Source organism: Panthera tigris, chromosome E2, assembly GCF_018350195.1.
Source record: "Panthera tigris isolate Pti1 chromosome E2, P.tigris_Pti1_mat1.1, whole genome shotgun sequence".
Taxonomy (NCBI): Eukaryota; Metazoa; Chordata; class Mammalia; order Carnivora; family Felidae; genus Panthera; species Panthera tigris.
The window spans coordinates 20,302,314-20,317,408 of NC_056674.1; the positions used below are offsets into that span (position 1 = coordinate 20,302,314).

A 15,095-nucleotide genomic window follows, 5' to 3' on the forward strand; every position below is an offset into this window, starting at 1 on the left:
AAAAAGGATCAAACGAGGTAACATACACAAAGCACCCAGCCCCATGCCTGGGCTAAGATGTTGTTTTTACTAAAATAGATATTAAGCACATTACTTCAAGAAAATCACAAAGGGTTTCTAAAAGGAGGCAAAAAAAAATTTAAGACAGTGGTTCTAAAACCTTGCTACACACAAAAAAAATTACCTAGTAAGTTTTTAAGAATGAAAGAAAATGGCCCAAAAGAAAAATCGATCTAGGCTTTCACAGGTAAACCAATCATACAGTCTGTCTCTTTCTCTCACACAAAAAATAACCACATGAAGAGATACCCAACTTTGTAAGTTGGAAAAATACAAATTAAAAACAAAATACCATTTTCACCCAGGAAACAAGCAAAAATTTAAAAAGCCTGGTGATAATTAACGTTGCACAGGAAAAGAGCACTCTATACCCCAGTGATGCGAGTATAAATTGCTAGGCCTCCTGAAGGACCATGTGACAAAATCTACAGAAACCGTAAAACACATATTGTCACAGACGTTCTAGGTGAAGTGCAAACACAAAGGTACCACGTGTGCCTGCACGGAGGGTGCGTCCAAGGCTGAGAAAGCTCCCTGAGGAGCACCGCAGTGCTGGGAAGGTGGTGACCAGACGGGGAAGAAGGAGATACAGTCTGCCTCTGAGGGACAGCTGGGAGTGGACAGACCCGCACCAAAGGCAGCCCTGGAGGGGAAGGAGCTCGCTGCTCTGGAAGTGGGACCGGGAGGAGGCAGGGGCTGCTGCTGCCTGTGGGACCCACTCTCCCACAGTCTCTGAGGCCAGAGCGGTGTGGGCTGGCCGCAGGGAGCCTGGCGGGGCATCGGCAGGGACAAGATGGCTCAGCATCTATAGTGCAGCTTCTGAGGCCAGCCACAGGGCGATGCACTCACCCTCTCAAGGAAACTGTAGGTGCTGGGGGTGCAGGGAGTGGGAATGGAGGGTCTCCACAGATCCCATGAAAGCATCCACAAGAAGAGTGGCTTCCAAGTTCAGAGAACACGATGCAACATCACCAGGACGTGTAAGTTAAGCCGGAACTGTGCTGGGTGGGCCTTACACTTTTTCTTCCCACAATGCCACAGTCCAGGGTGGGGGGGTACCAGGTGGAAGGGCAGGGCTGCCTCAGGACCTCAGGTAGCACTTGGTCAAGACAGCAGAGAACGCAGCCATACTCCTGCCACAGTACTGCCCAGTGCAGGGACCCATCCTGCACAAATATTGGCAATGCGGCCCAACACTAGGAAAACGAGGCAGAGGCGGGGGGGGGGGGTGATATGTGCACACGTACTGCCTGCGTGTACACATCTCCATACCCCTATGTTGCATACGCACGTATCCGCATTCTCACAGCAATGTTCAGCGCACAGTGCTCTGGGAACACTCTAGCTGGCTCTCAAGACAGGAGTGGTTACGTACAGCAAACAGCCAGTTATGTTCACCACAGAAAGGCCAACAGCAGAAGGTACTACGTTGTATTAGCAAAGAGCTTCAGCACACATTCTTAGGTTAAATTTGCAAATAAGGCAGTATGTTCTATTTTCATGAAAGGCTCCGAGCAAATGAACACATAGGAAGTCCTGAATGAGCTCTGCAAACTCAGAGCCTAGACAGGTCGCAGAGGCCTGGGTGGAGAGAGGGGCTGGAGAAAAATACAATGGGCAATTTTTTTTTTTTTTTAATACTCCATGAGCCTATACGTGGCAATGTTTCTCTTCACACTTAATTTCCTACTTTTTGTAACTTAAAAAAAAAAAAAATCGCAGAGCACGGAGCTCAGGCTCGCCTATAAGCCCCTCAACTGCAGCCTCTGGAGAGGGGTCTGCCCAGGGAATTCAGCCACACGGCCAGGTGCCAGGTTCCACACATACCAACTCAGAAGATGCCTCCTGAGGAACAAAGAGGCCTCTAGAATCACTGAGCACTACTCAAGGGGAAGAGACGCACTGTAACATCATCCACTTGATTTCGTCACTTTTACCCACGATTCAGCATCTGTTACAGGCGGTACTTACACAATTTCAGCGCTATCTTCGCAGAAGTCAATGTGTAACGTAACAGGTTTCGTGCAGTACAGTCTGAATTTTTTCGCTCGGTAGGGAAGCTGCATAAAAGTTTCTACTGCAACTCGGATGCTTAAGAGCAAAACAGAAACAGTTCCATTACAAAGAAAACTTACATATAAAGTATTTCTTTAAAGTACACCAGTGCAATTAACATACCTAAAATACACAAAAACCAATTCTTTGTTTCTAAGAGAGCCCCCAACAGCAGGAAGTGACTGGCAGACATCTGCTCAAGTCAGGGGGAGGGAACTGGTTCTCAAGGCGGGGGTCAAGCACAGATACGTGACTAGCGTGTAGGTGGATATTCAGTGTACCTGTCGTTAAAACTTCATGGTGTGGGGGCGGGAGGTACCAGAAAAATTATGTCTAACATGGCTCCTCAGACCAAGAAACACTAGGAAATAATGCACAATCCTGTGAAATCAATTCAACTTAAGATTTTTAAACATTAATTTCAACACACAACCAAGATTACCCTAAAGTTTCTGTAAATGAGCAGAAACTCATTGGGTTTTTTGAGGTGTTTTTATAATTAATGTTCATCAACGCTGCACAAAAGAGGGACTCAGATTTGATGAACACGTTGTTCAGCACTTTCATTTCCATTCTTCAGGCAAACGACAGGCCACGTGCATCACCATTTCGACAGAAGCAGGTTCTCGATGCCCTGTATGGGCAGCCTCACCACGTCTTGTCTCAACCGTTCACAAAAAGGTGGCCGTCCTAACTCCCCCTCCAGGTCTCCCTGTGCTCTGTTTAATCACAGAGTGCTCTTGCCCGAAAAAAGCAAAACTGAAAACTCCAAACACTAAAAATCTTTCCAAAGAATTCAACACAACACTTAATTTTATAACAATTCTGATTTCTTATAAAGGTGCGGAATCACAAGCTAGAAAGGCATCTTTTTCTTAAATGTCTGCCAATTCCCAATGTCCGATAAGTCCTTTAGCCATGAAACTCTTCCGCTCAAGATAAACCTCTCACTGCAACTAAAGTCTTTTGGAAGAAGGGTCCTCAAGTTAATTATCAAACCAATATCCTCTTACTCGGAGGCAGGAAACTATAAAAAAAAATTGCCACAAAGCCTCGCTTGTTGATAGTGTTTTCTAACGAACTCTTAGTGGGTGGTCCTAGAGTCAATGAGGGCTCCTTCTCAACTGTTTCCCCACCTAATGTGACCGATGGTCACGCCCCCGCTCTCCTAAGTAAAATGACCAGGAATACTCAGACAGGTGCTCTCATCCCCCGCAACCCCAACCCCCAACCGGAGGCCGCACCACCACAGGCCCCCTCTGTGGGGACAAGATGACTCTCCGCCTCCCTGAGGACCCACCCCATCACCTGACCACACTGAGAGGGGAGGCCAGGAAGGAAGGTGGAAGAAGGGCCCAGCTCCCTGATGAATCCTCACTCTGCCCAGTTGCTCTTACAATGAGTGCATGTAGAACTGGAACCTGGCAAGCCTTCCCTAGGTGAAACTAAAAAAAAAAAATCCCAGTTTTGTGACAGGTATCCCCTTACTTTATTGACACTCTCCTTTAAAACTAATAGTTGTCTCCTTAGAAAGCATAAGGCAAAATAAATACGTAGGTACTTTTTTGAGAGAGAGAGGGCGCAAGTGAGCAAGGAGCAGAGAGAGAGGCAGAGAGAGAGAGAGAAGCGGGACTCGAACTCACGAACCACGAGATCATGACCCGAGCTGAAGCCAGATGCTTAAAGACTGAACCACCCAGGGGCCCATACGTACTTTTTAGATTTCACTGGGATGTACTTGGCAAAGTCCACCAGGAAGCACTCCGCCAGGTGATGGTCCGCCAAAGACACCAGTGACTTAATGACAGCCCTGCACCAGCACTTCAGTTCCTGGCAGTAAACCACACACACCTGCGAAGTAACCACTGCAGTGTGAAGACCTCGAGCGACGGAAGGGTACTCCCGCACCATCGCCACCTACACCTCCCCTCACAGGAGGAAGGCATGTGCGGAGGCGGGGCTGCCCACGCTAACGGCTGCTGGGCGGGGAACAAGAACACAGGACACCCGAGTCCCTTTTCCTTGCTTCTCTTAACGTTTTGACGCCTTAACCAAGGACAATTTTTTGAAAGGAAAGTGCATCACTTTGCCTTCTCAAATCGGAAACAAAGCTTACAAATAATTGTCAATGACATGGCTACGCCCCTGTGACACCGCGCCCCAGGCTCATCTTCCCCATCCTGCTTCCTGGGGCTTTTCCTGCTCTCCAACTTTGGTTCACTCTGTCACAACTGAACGTTGGCTCCAGGACGATGCGGACGTCTGTTTTCTGTACGGTCAGGTTTCCAGCACCTAGAACGGTGCCTGCCAGGCGTTAAGTCTTCAAAAACCACCTGAACGCCTGCAGCCTGTTTTTAGGGAAACCGCCCTGCAGGAGTGATAGCCCCCCTGGCACCCCGAACGTCCCACAGGACTGCCGGGCCAGAGCAGACTCGACTGCAACCCAGACAGGCAAACCAGATGCTGAGCACAGGCTCACAAAGGGCCCAACAGGGAAGACGTGATTGCTGCCCTCGGGACCTGAAGCTGGACACTAGGTGCAGCCATGTTGCAAGGGCTGGGTTCCCGGGAGCCTCACAGAATTCCAAAGTCAAAAGACTCCAGAGAAATCTTGCAAAAGGACGGAGAATATTTCTGTTTAACGCTGAGTTCAAAGCAACTTGTAGGAATGGTGGGAACACTTAACAGTTCACACAGCCGGTTGGCTTTGAACTGGTGACTTACAGGGCTTCCGCTAGCCCAAAGTGGGGTAACTTAAGCATCAAGAACAGGGATTACTACTGATGAATACGTTAAAAGCCAAGAGTTCAATACAGTACTTAAAAAATGAAAACAAGGAGGGAAAAACAACATAAACCTCCGGACACCGCTGTAGACAACTGGGCACATCACGAGGTGGAACACTGGTAAGGGAAAGAATCAAGCAACTTTTCTACCTATCCAGTGCGATCGGTACTATTTCCGGGTAGCCAAACCATCTTAATAGGGGAGGGAAAGTTCTCTGCAGATGAATTCGGACTCATGAAGACAGAGGGAATGTGAAAACGACCTTTTTGCAAGCTTAACCGGAAGGACAGATTCGGGCCGTGCTGGTCACTGCACGGTGCTGCCACTGCAGGAAGAGCTGAGGGCAGCCCCCCACCCCGAGGTGGGGCTCAGGCTTCACCATCTGAATCCGCTGGTCTTCACCCAAAGGGATATTCGTTCCAAATTTAACACAGGATGAAGCTCTCAGCCCCAATCATTCTGGGGGGGGTCGTAGGGAGTGACCCTAAATCCAATCAAAGCTTTATCTTTAACTAACAGTCCACATAAAACAGAGGGGATAGAGGGAAAGTTCACCACCACCACAAACAAGGAGGCACTTGGGCAATCCAAAATGTGGAATATTTTAAAAGGGCAACTGACTGGGTTTTGTTCCTCCAACAAGTCGATGGCATGGAGAAAAATAATAAATGTTATTACTGATGATTTCTTTGGAAGTGGGAAGGAATTCAAATTATTTCTAATAATCTTCTCTTGTCATACTATTAGAAAAATTCAAACTCTCCTGAAACATGACTGACGTGTAGAGAGAATCAGACAATGGGCCTGGGAGCCAAAGTGGCAAGAAAGGAAGGAGGGGCCATGACATCAAGTAAGGAAAATAAACAAGCGTGAGTCGGTCAAAGTCATGAGCAACAAAAGGGAGTCATAGGCCCTAGACTGAAAACCCCATGCCCTCTTGCCTGAGGCCCCCACACCTGTGATGGAACTGGAATAACCCTCCGGTTCCCCGCCCCAGGAGGACCACCCAAAGCCTCAATTTTCGATGACATTTCATCTCCTGATGCCTCACATGAACCTTCTACAACGTCTGCTTTCCAGGACCAGCCTGAATCCTGTGCAGCCGGAAGAACCTAACACAAGGCAACGATAATAAGCAATTAAAATACTCTAAAATCTTTTTATCACCAAAACAGCAGACATTTCAAGTAGTATTTCAAGACTCAGTGCTTAAAGCAAATTGAGATACATACCTGCCCCTCTTCCAACATTAACGGCTTTGTTTCTATATCTTGACACATGCTATTATAGAAGTCATTCATGGCACTATTTAGTTTTTGATAATCAACTTCATGATCTAAAAAGGGACTACATCCTTTTATAATAACCCAGAAGCATCCCGGATCTTCAATCTGTAAAAATTTTAAAAGACAAACAAAACAATGCATGATTTAAAAGTAGAACCATAAAATAATAAACCTTAGAGGCATGATAACTGTTATGAACTTAAGTGATCTACCAAATTCTTGATGAGTACCTCTGTCTTAAATAGTCACAGCAAAGGTAAAAGATAAAAGACAAAAAAGATATAGATCAACTCATCACACTGTATACCTCAAACTTACACAATGTTATACGTCAATTATATTTCAATAAAGCTGGAAAAAAAGGTAGAAGATGCAAAGATATAATTCTAAAACACATAAAGAAAAATAAAAAAACACATAACCAATAATATGTAATTTTTAATTATGTGCGTCAAAAAGTAAACTGAGATCAAAGCCCTCGAACTCCTATATTTAAGTATTTGTAATAAAATACAAAAGCAAGGTCCCAAATAATGTTCTCAAAATTGTCTTTTGTAAGAAAGAGAAGGAAATATGAATACACGTATATTCTGCTCATATTAAAAGGAAGACAACAGATAAACCAGAACGAACACAAGTTATTACCTACAGGAAGCCAGCTTGTTATGTATCTGTGTTCTTGAAAACTAAGATTTTCATTGTTAGAGAGAAGACACAAATGTAAAATGAAAAGTTAACTTTGAATAGAAAGTATCAATAGGAACCCATGACTTTTTCAATGCACTTATTTCCTAACTCTGCCTACTGAAAGGGCCTAAAAGCAATGCCATCCCAAGACTTTGGATCCTAGGTAGCAGGTGGCAGGAGTACCGGTGTTCACTTTAAGTATTCTCTTTTTCTAAATGTTTGACTATTTTAATAGGAAATAGTTGGGAAAAAGAACAGCAGGCCATTCTGGCTCCCGTTCATGGCAGACTAATTTCCATGGACTAACCCCCCTGTAAGCAACAATAAGCCCTGGGGAAAAAAACACAAAGTAACAATTTAAAGGCCCTGAACAGACTAGAAACAGAGGCACCGGATGCTTGCAAGGCGGGGAGCCTTGGGTGGGTCTGGGGTACAGCTTTCCAGCCCAGGCTGAGGGGCTGCAACACGGACAGAAAGACAGTGTGGCTTGAGGACCCAGAGAAGGGAGTTTGTGGCTACGGGAGTAGCTGTTAAGTTTAGGGAGAAATTCTGAAAGAGCCATGCTGGGCAGAGCCAAGTCCTTGGCAAGCCTGCATCGCCCAGCTAATACCCTGCAGTCCAGAGAAAAGCAATCCCTACAGGGTGGACAGAAGCACTACACAGTTTTAGCTGCCGCCCATGAGAACTGCAAACTCTCGCATGCGCATGCGACAGCCCCGGACCTCTGCACCTGGAGGCCGTGTCCCCAGGATGACCCCAGCCCCTCTACAACGCCTGGTCTGGGGAAGGAAGCTCAAGGCTGCCAGGAGAATTCACTGTCTGTTCCGGCCAGCTTCTCAGAGCCCCTCAGCCTCCCTTACTGTGAGCATTCCCTAAAGAGGGCTTTCAAGTGCCAGTGCTTCCTGTCCCCTTGAGATGTGCATGCGTCTCCCACTACTCAGGAGTCTCCCTCGAGGACCCGAAAGCCATTCCTGCGACATGGTATCACCCGGGAGGCAGGGACAGAAGCCTCCTTTCTCGGCTAGCAGCCACGCTGGCCTACTCACAGGACGCTGACCAGCCCTGTTGGTTTTCACCAGAGCCCCTCCCCTCCTCTTCCTCTGCCTTCCTTTACCATGCTCGGCCACCTCTGCCCTTCCGAGCTCCTTCGCTGCCAGCAGCCAAGGCTTTAACTACTGTCGGCCTTTGTTTGTCCCTGGCACCCATCACAGGAAAACAGTCTGCGGCACCAGTCCTGCCAAATTAAAGAGGCTTAGGATACACCGCAGGCCCTCCACAGAAACCCCCAGGTGCCAGGCCTGAGAATACAAGACCACACTACCGGGCAAAGGAAATGTGCCCTACCAGCTTGCCCCAGGCCAACAGGTGCTTGAAAAGCATAAACCAAGCCTCCCAGAGGCCAGATGTAGCAAGTGACTAAGGCACAGGTCAGCACTCTTTGCCATAACCACAATATCCAGGGTAGCAATTACTAGACATGTAAAGACATGAACAGGTGGTTATGTGGCCAAGGAAGATAACAGTACGAAGAAAATGAACCCAAGATTGCCCAGGTATTGACATGAACTGGCAAGGACTTAAAAGCAGCTGTTATAAATATGCAGAACAACTTAAGGATAAGCGGTTATACTGAGTTTGTTTTCCCAAGAGGAGAATCTCGTGTAAAAAAAAATGGAAACTTTAAAGAAAAACCCTTTGGAAAAGGTGAATTCCAGAACTAAAAAGTAAAACCTATCAAAAAAAAAAAAAGTACTAGTGGTATATGGTCTCAACAATTATTCAACATCGTATAATAAGATAAGAAAAAGGTTTTCAGGAAGATTGGAAATGAAGAATGAAAACGGTCTCTATTCACAAACAAGAACATCTACATAGAAAATCCTAAGGAATCTACCAACAATAATGTCAGAACTAGTTAAGTGGCTATACCAAGGTTCCAGGGTACAAGGTCAAATACTGAATTCAACTGTATGTACATCATACTCCAGCAATGAAAACTGGAAATTTAACTTAAAGAAAAATAGTGCTATTTTCAACAGCACCAGAAGACAGGAATTACTTAGAAATGAATCTAACAAAATAACTACAAAACGTGTGTGGTGAAAGGTATACAAACTAATGAACTAGATCAAGGAAGACCTCTAATGCAGATATGCGGTGTTCATGGATTGTTAAAATGTCGATTTTCCCCTCGATGATCTATAAATACAACTCCATTCCATCAGGAATTGAGAAATTGATGAACTTACTATGAAATTCTTATTGGAAAGGCAAAGGAACTAGAATGGCCCAAATAATTCTGGAAAATACCAACAGTGTTGGAAAACTCATAACATCCAATTTCCAGACTTACCATAAAGCTACAGTCATCAGAACAGTGTGACATTGGAGAAAGCACAGACACAGCAACAGAACAGAAATACACTCACACATATAAGATCAAATAATTTTCGATAATGGCACAAAAGCAATTTGCTGGAGAAAGGGTAGTTTTCTAACAAATGATACTAGAACAATTAGTTATCCATATGCACAAAAACGAACTTTGATCCATTCTTCATATCAGATACAAAAATGAGCTCAGATGGATCATATATCTACATGTAAAATATAAAACTATAAAGTTTCTCAAAGAACACATGGGGGAGGGGCACCTGGGTGGTTCAATCGGTTAAGCATCCAACTCTTGTTTTCAGCTCAGGTCATGATCTCGAGTTTCGTAGGCTTGGGCCCTGCATCGGGCTCCACGCTGACAATATGGAGCCTGCTTGGGATTCTCTGTCTCCCTCTCTCTCTGCCCCTCCCGTGCCCTCTGTCTCTCTCAAAATGAATAAACTTAAAAAACACTTGGGGGGGGGGCGGTGCATGGGTGGCTCAGTCGGTTAAGTGTCCAACTTCAGCTCAGGTCATGATCTCACGGTCTTGAGTTTGAGCCCCACATTGGGCTCTGGGCTGACCGCTCAGAGCCTGGAGCCTGCTTCAGATTCTGTGTCTCCCTCTCTCTGCTCCTCCCCAGCTCACGTTCTGCCTCTCTCTCTTCCAAAAATAAACATTAAAAATTTTTTTTTTATTTAAAAGAATACTTGGGGGAAATTTTGTGAATCTTTGTTAGGCAAAGATTTCTTAGATATAACACCAAAAGTATAATTTGTATGAACCAAAATTGATAAACTGGACTTAATCCAAATTAAAAACTAATGCTTTTAAAAAAATTTTTTTTTAACGTTTATTCATTTTTTGAGAGACAGAGAGAGACTGAGCATGAGCAAGGAGGGGCAGAGAGAGAGACACAGAATCTGAAGCAGGCTCCAAGCTCTGAGCTGTCAGCACAGAGCCCGACGTGGGGCTCAAACTCATGAGCGGTGAGATCACGATCTGAGCTGAAGTCGGACACTCAACCGACTAAGCCACCCAGGCGCCCCACTAATGCTTTTTTTTAACTTTTTATTTATTTATTTTGAGAGAAAGAGAGTGTACACAAGCAAGGAAGGGGCAGAGACAGACAGACAGACAGACAGACAGAGACCCAAGCAAGCTCCTCCCTGTCACCACAGAGCCCAACACAAGGCTCAATCTCACGAACTGTGAGATCACGTCCTGAGTCAAAATCAAGAGTTGGAAACTGAACCAAGCCCCCCAGGGGCCCCCATAACTTCTGTTCTTTGAAAGATATTGTTTAAGACAAAGAAAAGCCATAAAATGGGAGAAAATATTTGCAAATCACATCCAAAAAAGAACTTCATCCACCATATATAAACTCAAACTCAATAAGAAAACAACCAGTTAGAAAAATGGACAGATATGCACACTTGACCTCAATAGATGGAAGGATGGCAAACAAGCACCTGAAAAGACGATTAACATACCATTTGTCATTAGAAAATGCACGTTAAAACCACAAAAAGATATCACTACACACTAAACATTACCAGAATGGCTGAAATTTATAAATAAAACTGACCATCTCACATGCTGGTGAGGATGCAGAGCAACTAGAACTCTTTTTTTTTTTTTCCCAAGATTTTATTTTTAAGTAATTTCTACATCCAACGTGGGGCTCGAACTCACAAACCCAAGATCAAGAGTCCCACAATCCACCAACTGAGCCAGCCAGATGCCACGCAACTAGAAATCTTGTACGTTGCTCGTGGGGATGTAAGATGGTCCAGTTACTGTAGAAAATTTTCTCATGAAGTTAAACAGACAAGTAATCCCAGCCTATTTGCCCATGAAATGAAACCTGTGTTCACACAAAAAGTTACATGTAAAGGTTACACCAGCTTTATTTATAATCTCCCCAAACTGGAAACAACTCAAGCAGCGCCTTCAACTGGTGATGATACAAATTGTTGCATATCCATACAATGGACAACTACTCAGCATTAAAAAGGTTAGACATTATGATTCATGCAACAACCCAGGGCAGGGCTCAAAGGCATTAGACTAAGTCAGAGAAGCCAGACTCAGAGGGTACATCCTACTGCATGATTCTATGTGCACGTGTCCATTTTTACAACATCCTGGAAAAGGTGAAACAGGGAAGAAAAAGATCAGTGGCTGCAAAGGATTAGGAGTTCGGCAAAGAAATGACTACAAAGGAACATAAGGTAATGGGGGGTCGGCGGACTGCTGTCCATTGTGATTGTAGCAATTACAGGACTGTCTGCATTTTTCAAAATGTCACCGAATTCTAACTAGACTTCAAAATAAAACTTGAAAAAAAATGTCACGGCTTCTACAGGAAAAATAATGTATTTTACTACATCTAAAATCATACCTCAATTTAAAATAGTTTATGGGTGGCTCAGTCGGTTGAGTGTCTGACTTCAGCTCAGGACATGATCTCGCGGTCTGTGGGTTCAAGCCCTGCGTCGGGCTCGTGTCGGGCTCTTTGCTGACAGCTCAAAGCTTCGAGCCTGCTTCCCATTCTGTCTCCCTCTCTCTCTGCCCCTCCCCCGCTCATGCTCTGTTTCTGTGTCAAAAATGAATAAACGTTTAAAAAATTTTTTAAAAAATAGTTTATGGGTTAAAAAAAAGATGTGAATCAAGTATGGCAAAATGTTAAAAGGTTTGAGAAAGCTCAGTGGTGGATGTCCAGGTGTTTGTGACTTTTTTTTAATACTTCTTTGTATGTCCAGAATATTCCCTAATAAAAAGTTAGACTTTTAAACTACTTTTCACCACAAGTAATGATTTTAAGTTTCTTGTCCTCTGATGTAAGATCAGCTCTACAGTATTTTTACTAAAAATGCCCAAACAGAATCATGAGGAAACAGACAAATCCAAATTGAAAGATATTTTACAAAGAAACTGCCCTTATTCTTCCTAAGTTTCAAGGACATCAAAGACACGAAAAAGCCAGGGAACTGACCTCAATGAGGCTAAGTTAAGACCATGACAATTAAATGCAATGAACAATTTTTGATTGGATCCTAAAGCAGAGAAAACAAATTCTAGAAGACATTATTGGGACAACTGGAGAAATCTGAACATTGACTGTATTTTATAGTATTATATCAATATTACACTTCTCCAGTGAAATAATAAAATCATGATTATGTAAGAGAAACTCTTTGTTCATAGAAAACATACGTGTAAGTATTCAGAGTTCTCAACTAATTCTCAAATGGTTCAGCAAAAAAGAAAAGTTTTATATATATACATATTTATTTTTTTAGTATTTATTTTTGAGAAAGAGAGAGAGTGGGAGAGGGGCAGAGTGAGGAGGAGACACAGAATCCAAAGCAGACTCCAGGCTCTGAACTGTCAGCACAGAGCCCAACTCGGGGCTTGAACCCACGAACTGCGAGATCATGACCTGAGCCAAAGCCAGACACTTAACCGACTGAGACACCCAGGCGCCCCTATACGTACATATTTATAAAGAAATATACAAATGCAATAAAATATTATTAGTTATTGAGTCCAGGTGTAGGGCATATGGTTATTCTCAACATAGTTTTTGTAACTTATTTTTATATTTGAAAATCTTCAAAAGATCACCTTCAGGAAATGTGCTTGGAAAAAAATTAAGGCAGGGCACCTAGATGGCTCAATCTGTTAAGCGTCCAACTTCGGCTCAGGTCATCATCTCACGGTTCATGGGTTCGAGCCCATGTCAGGCTCTGGGCTGACAGCTCAGAGCCTGGAGCCCATTTCAGATTCTGTGTCTCCCTCTGTCTGCCCCTCCGCTGCTTGCACTCGCTCTCTCGCATTGTCTCAAAAATAAATAAACATTAAAAAAAAAAATTATAAATTCCTCCCTCCAAGTAACCTTGTGAACACGCCATGACGTCACAGTCTCCTGCATCCCCAGCCAGCACTCACCTGAAATAGGAAATTGCAGCTGTCTGCAGGCCCGACCTCCCTTCAGCCCCCGCGGAGAACTGAGGATCGGAGGCCCGGGACGCACGCGTGGGGAGGGGGCCGCCAGAGTCCCGCGGCGCGAGCGGAACGGGTTTCTGCGTGGAGGGGTGGTTGCCACGAGGGGGCCCCAAGGTGGGGATCCGGCGGAAAGGACCCGTGTAGGAGGAGGGAACCGGCTGAGGGTCCACGTGGGAGAAGGGGTTACGGTCCGTCCCTCCCCCTAAGGTTCCAGATTTGGCAAATACAGGACGCCCAGTAAAATCCGAATTCCGGACAAACAACTTTTTGCTCTGTGTCCCTAACAATGCAAGGGCACACTTGAACCGAAATCCCGTGCTGTGTATCTGCAATCAGGGGTCCGGGATGCCATCCGGCAAGCCCACCCGAGGGTCCGAAGCCCCTGGCGGCCAGCCGGGCGGCCCCTCCGCGTGGAGAGGAAGGAAGGCCGGCCGGCAGGGGCTGGGCGCTCGCTCACCTTCAGCACCAGCACCTCGAGCATCTTCCCCGCGCCGCTGGCCGCCGGGGGACCGGCCCTGGGGAGACAAGCACCGTCGCGGCCGCGCCCTTTCCCGGATCTTCCCGTCACCACTCACAAGGAGGGCACGTTGGGGGCAAAACCCGAGGTAGGGCCAGCCTCCGCCCTCCGTGGGGAACACGGCCCGGCAGGCCCGTGCGCAGCGCACCACCTGAGACGCTCCGCGCCCTCCCAGCCCACGCCGCCACGGGCGCGCTCCGTCCTCCGACACCGCGCCCCGGATCCCCGGCCGCGCAAGCCTCGAGGCTTCCAGAAAGCCGCGCTGCGCCAACGGCCGGGACAACGGACGGCCACCAGGCGCACGGCGCCCAGAGCGGCGGGGCGGGGCGGGGCTGGGCCGCAGGGAAGAGTCGCGCAGGGGGCGCTCCGCGGGCCGGGCCCCTGGTCACGTGGTTCACCCCTCCCCACCCCGGCGTCCCACCCATCCCGAATCAGTTCGTGACTGTCTACCTGGAGGTGACCCGGACCCGCCTCCACCTCTAGGCCTTGAGGGTGAGGAAGAGGCTCGGCCCGTCACTGATTGGAGGGGGGGGGGGGGGAGGGCGCTCCTGGCAACATCCCCTCCCCAGATCCCCTTCCCCCACTTCACCCCCTGCTTCGGGTTCCAGCTTTTCTCCCACCTGGCCCTTAGCTGGCAGGGCTTCCCCAGACAGTCTCGCTGGTCATTCTAGTCACCACCAAAGGCTGCAAACTGCAGCCTCCTCTGGCCGGGTTCTCTTCCCCGCCCCCCACGTGCATTTGTTGTTAAGGCACCAAAGGGTTCTGTAAATTTTGAACACCTGGAGGCCTTGGTTTTCTCACCTGAAAATTGAGACTCCAAAGTAGATGAGGTCACACTATGTGAAATAAAGGGACACCCAAGAAGCACTCAGGGAGGATTGGGTTTTATTACTATCTCAGGAATCCCTCTCTAACACTTGAATAAGCCAATAAACAAGAAGCAAAAAGAAGACCTTGAAAATCAAAGGAGCCACAGCTAAAATACATAAACAAAAATTTAAAATGCCAGGCCTATGTGGTCTTACAGGTAAATTCTTTAATATCTTGATTGTGAAGAAACAAATTTTAAGCGGTATCAAAAAGCATTCATTTGCTAGTAAGGGGAACCAATAAGATGGCAAAAAAATTGAACCAGTTTAGAGAGAGCGTGGCAATTGTGGGGCTGTGTTTTGGGGAAACAATGCTCACAAAAGTGTCCGGTTTTAAAAGTTTGTTAAATTTCACAAGGTCAAACAAGTTCATCTGCTGAAAGTGGCAGGCAGGAGAGGTGGAGAGTCAGGAGAAAGACACAGCTGCAAAGTGCATGAAGTTCAGCTGTT

The 15,095-nt window shown here is 46.1% G+C and overlaps 1 protein-coding gene across 6 annotated transcripts in view; it reads right to left on the reverse strand.

Annotated features, from left to right (window-relative positions):
* The window catches only part of TDRD12 (tudor domain containing 12), a 71,993-nt gene extending 57,537 nt beyond the window's left edge, over positions 1–14,456 (reverse strand). The window contains exons 1-5 of one of the 6 annotated variants that reach the window (XM_042969184.1): positions 14,397–14,456; positions 13,717–13,774; positions 6,135–6,293; positions 3,830–3,966; positions 2,032–2,151 (exon numbers count right to left, since the gene is read on the reverse strand). In XM_042969184.1, coding sequence (XP_042825118.1) covers positions 2,032–2,151; positions 3,830–3,966; positions 6,135–6,293; positions 13,717–13,740 — 440 coding nt within the window. In that variant the 5' untranslated portion in view covers positions 13,741–13,774; positions 14,397–14,456. Of the gene's footprint in view, positions 1–2,031; positions 2,152–3,829; positions 3,967–6,134; positions 6,294–13,202; positions 13,275–13,716; positions 13,966–14,396 lie in introns of those variants that run through there. The other 5 variants (XM_042969183.1, XM_042969185.1, XM_042969186.1 and 2 more) reach the window with 5 other exon arrangements.
* Positions 14,457–15,095: the final 639 nt, after the last annotated feature.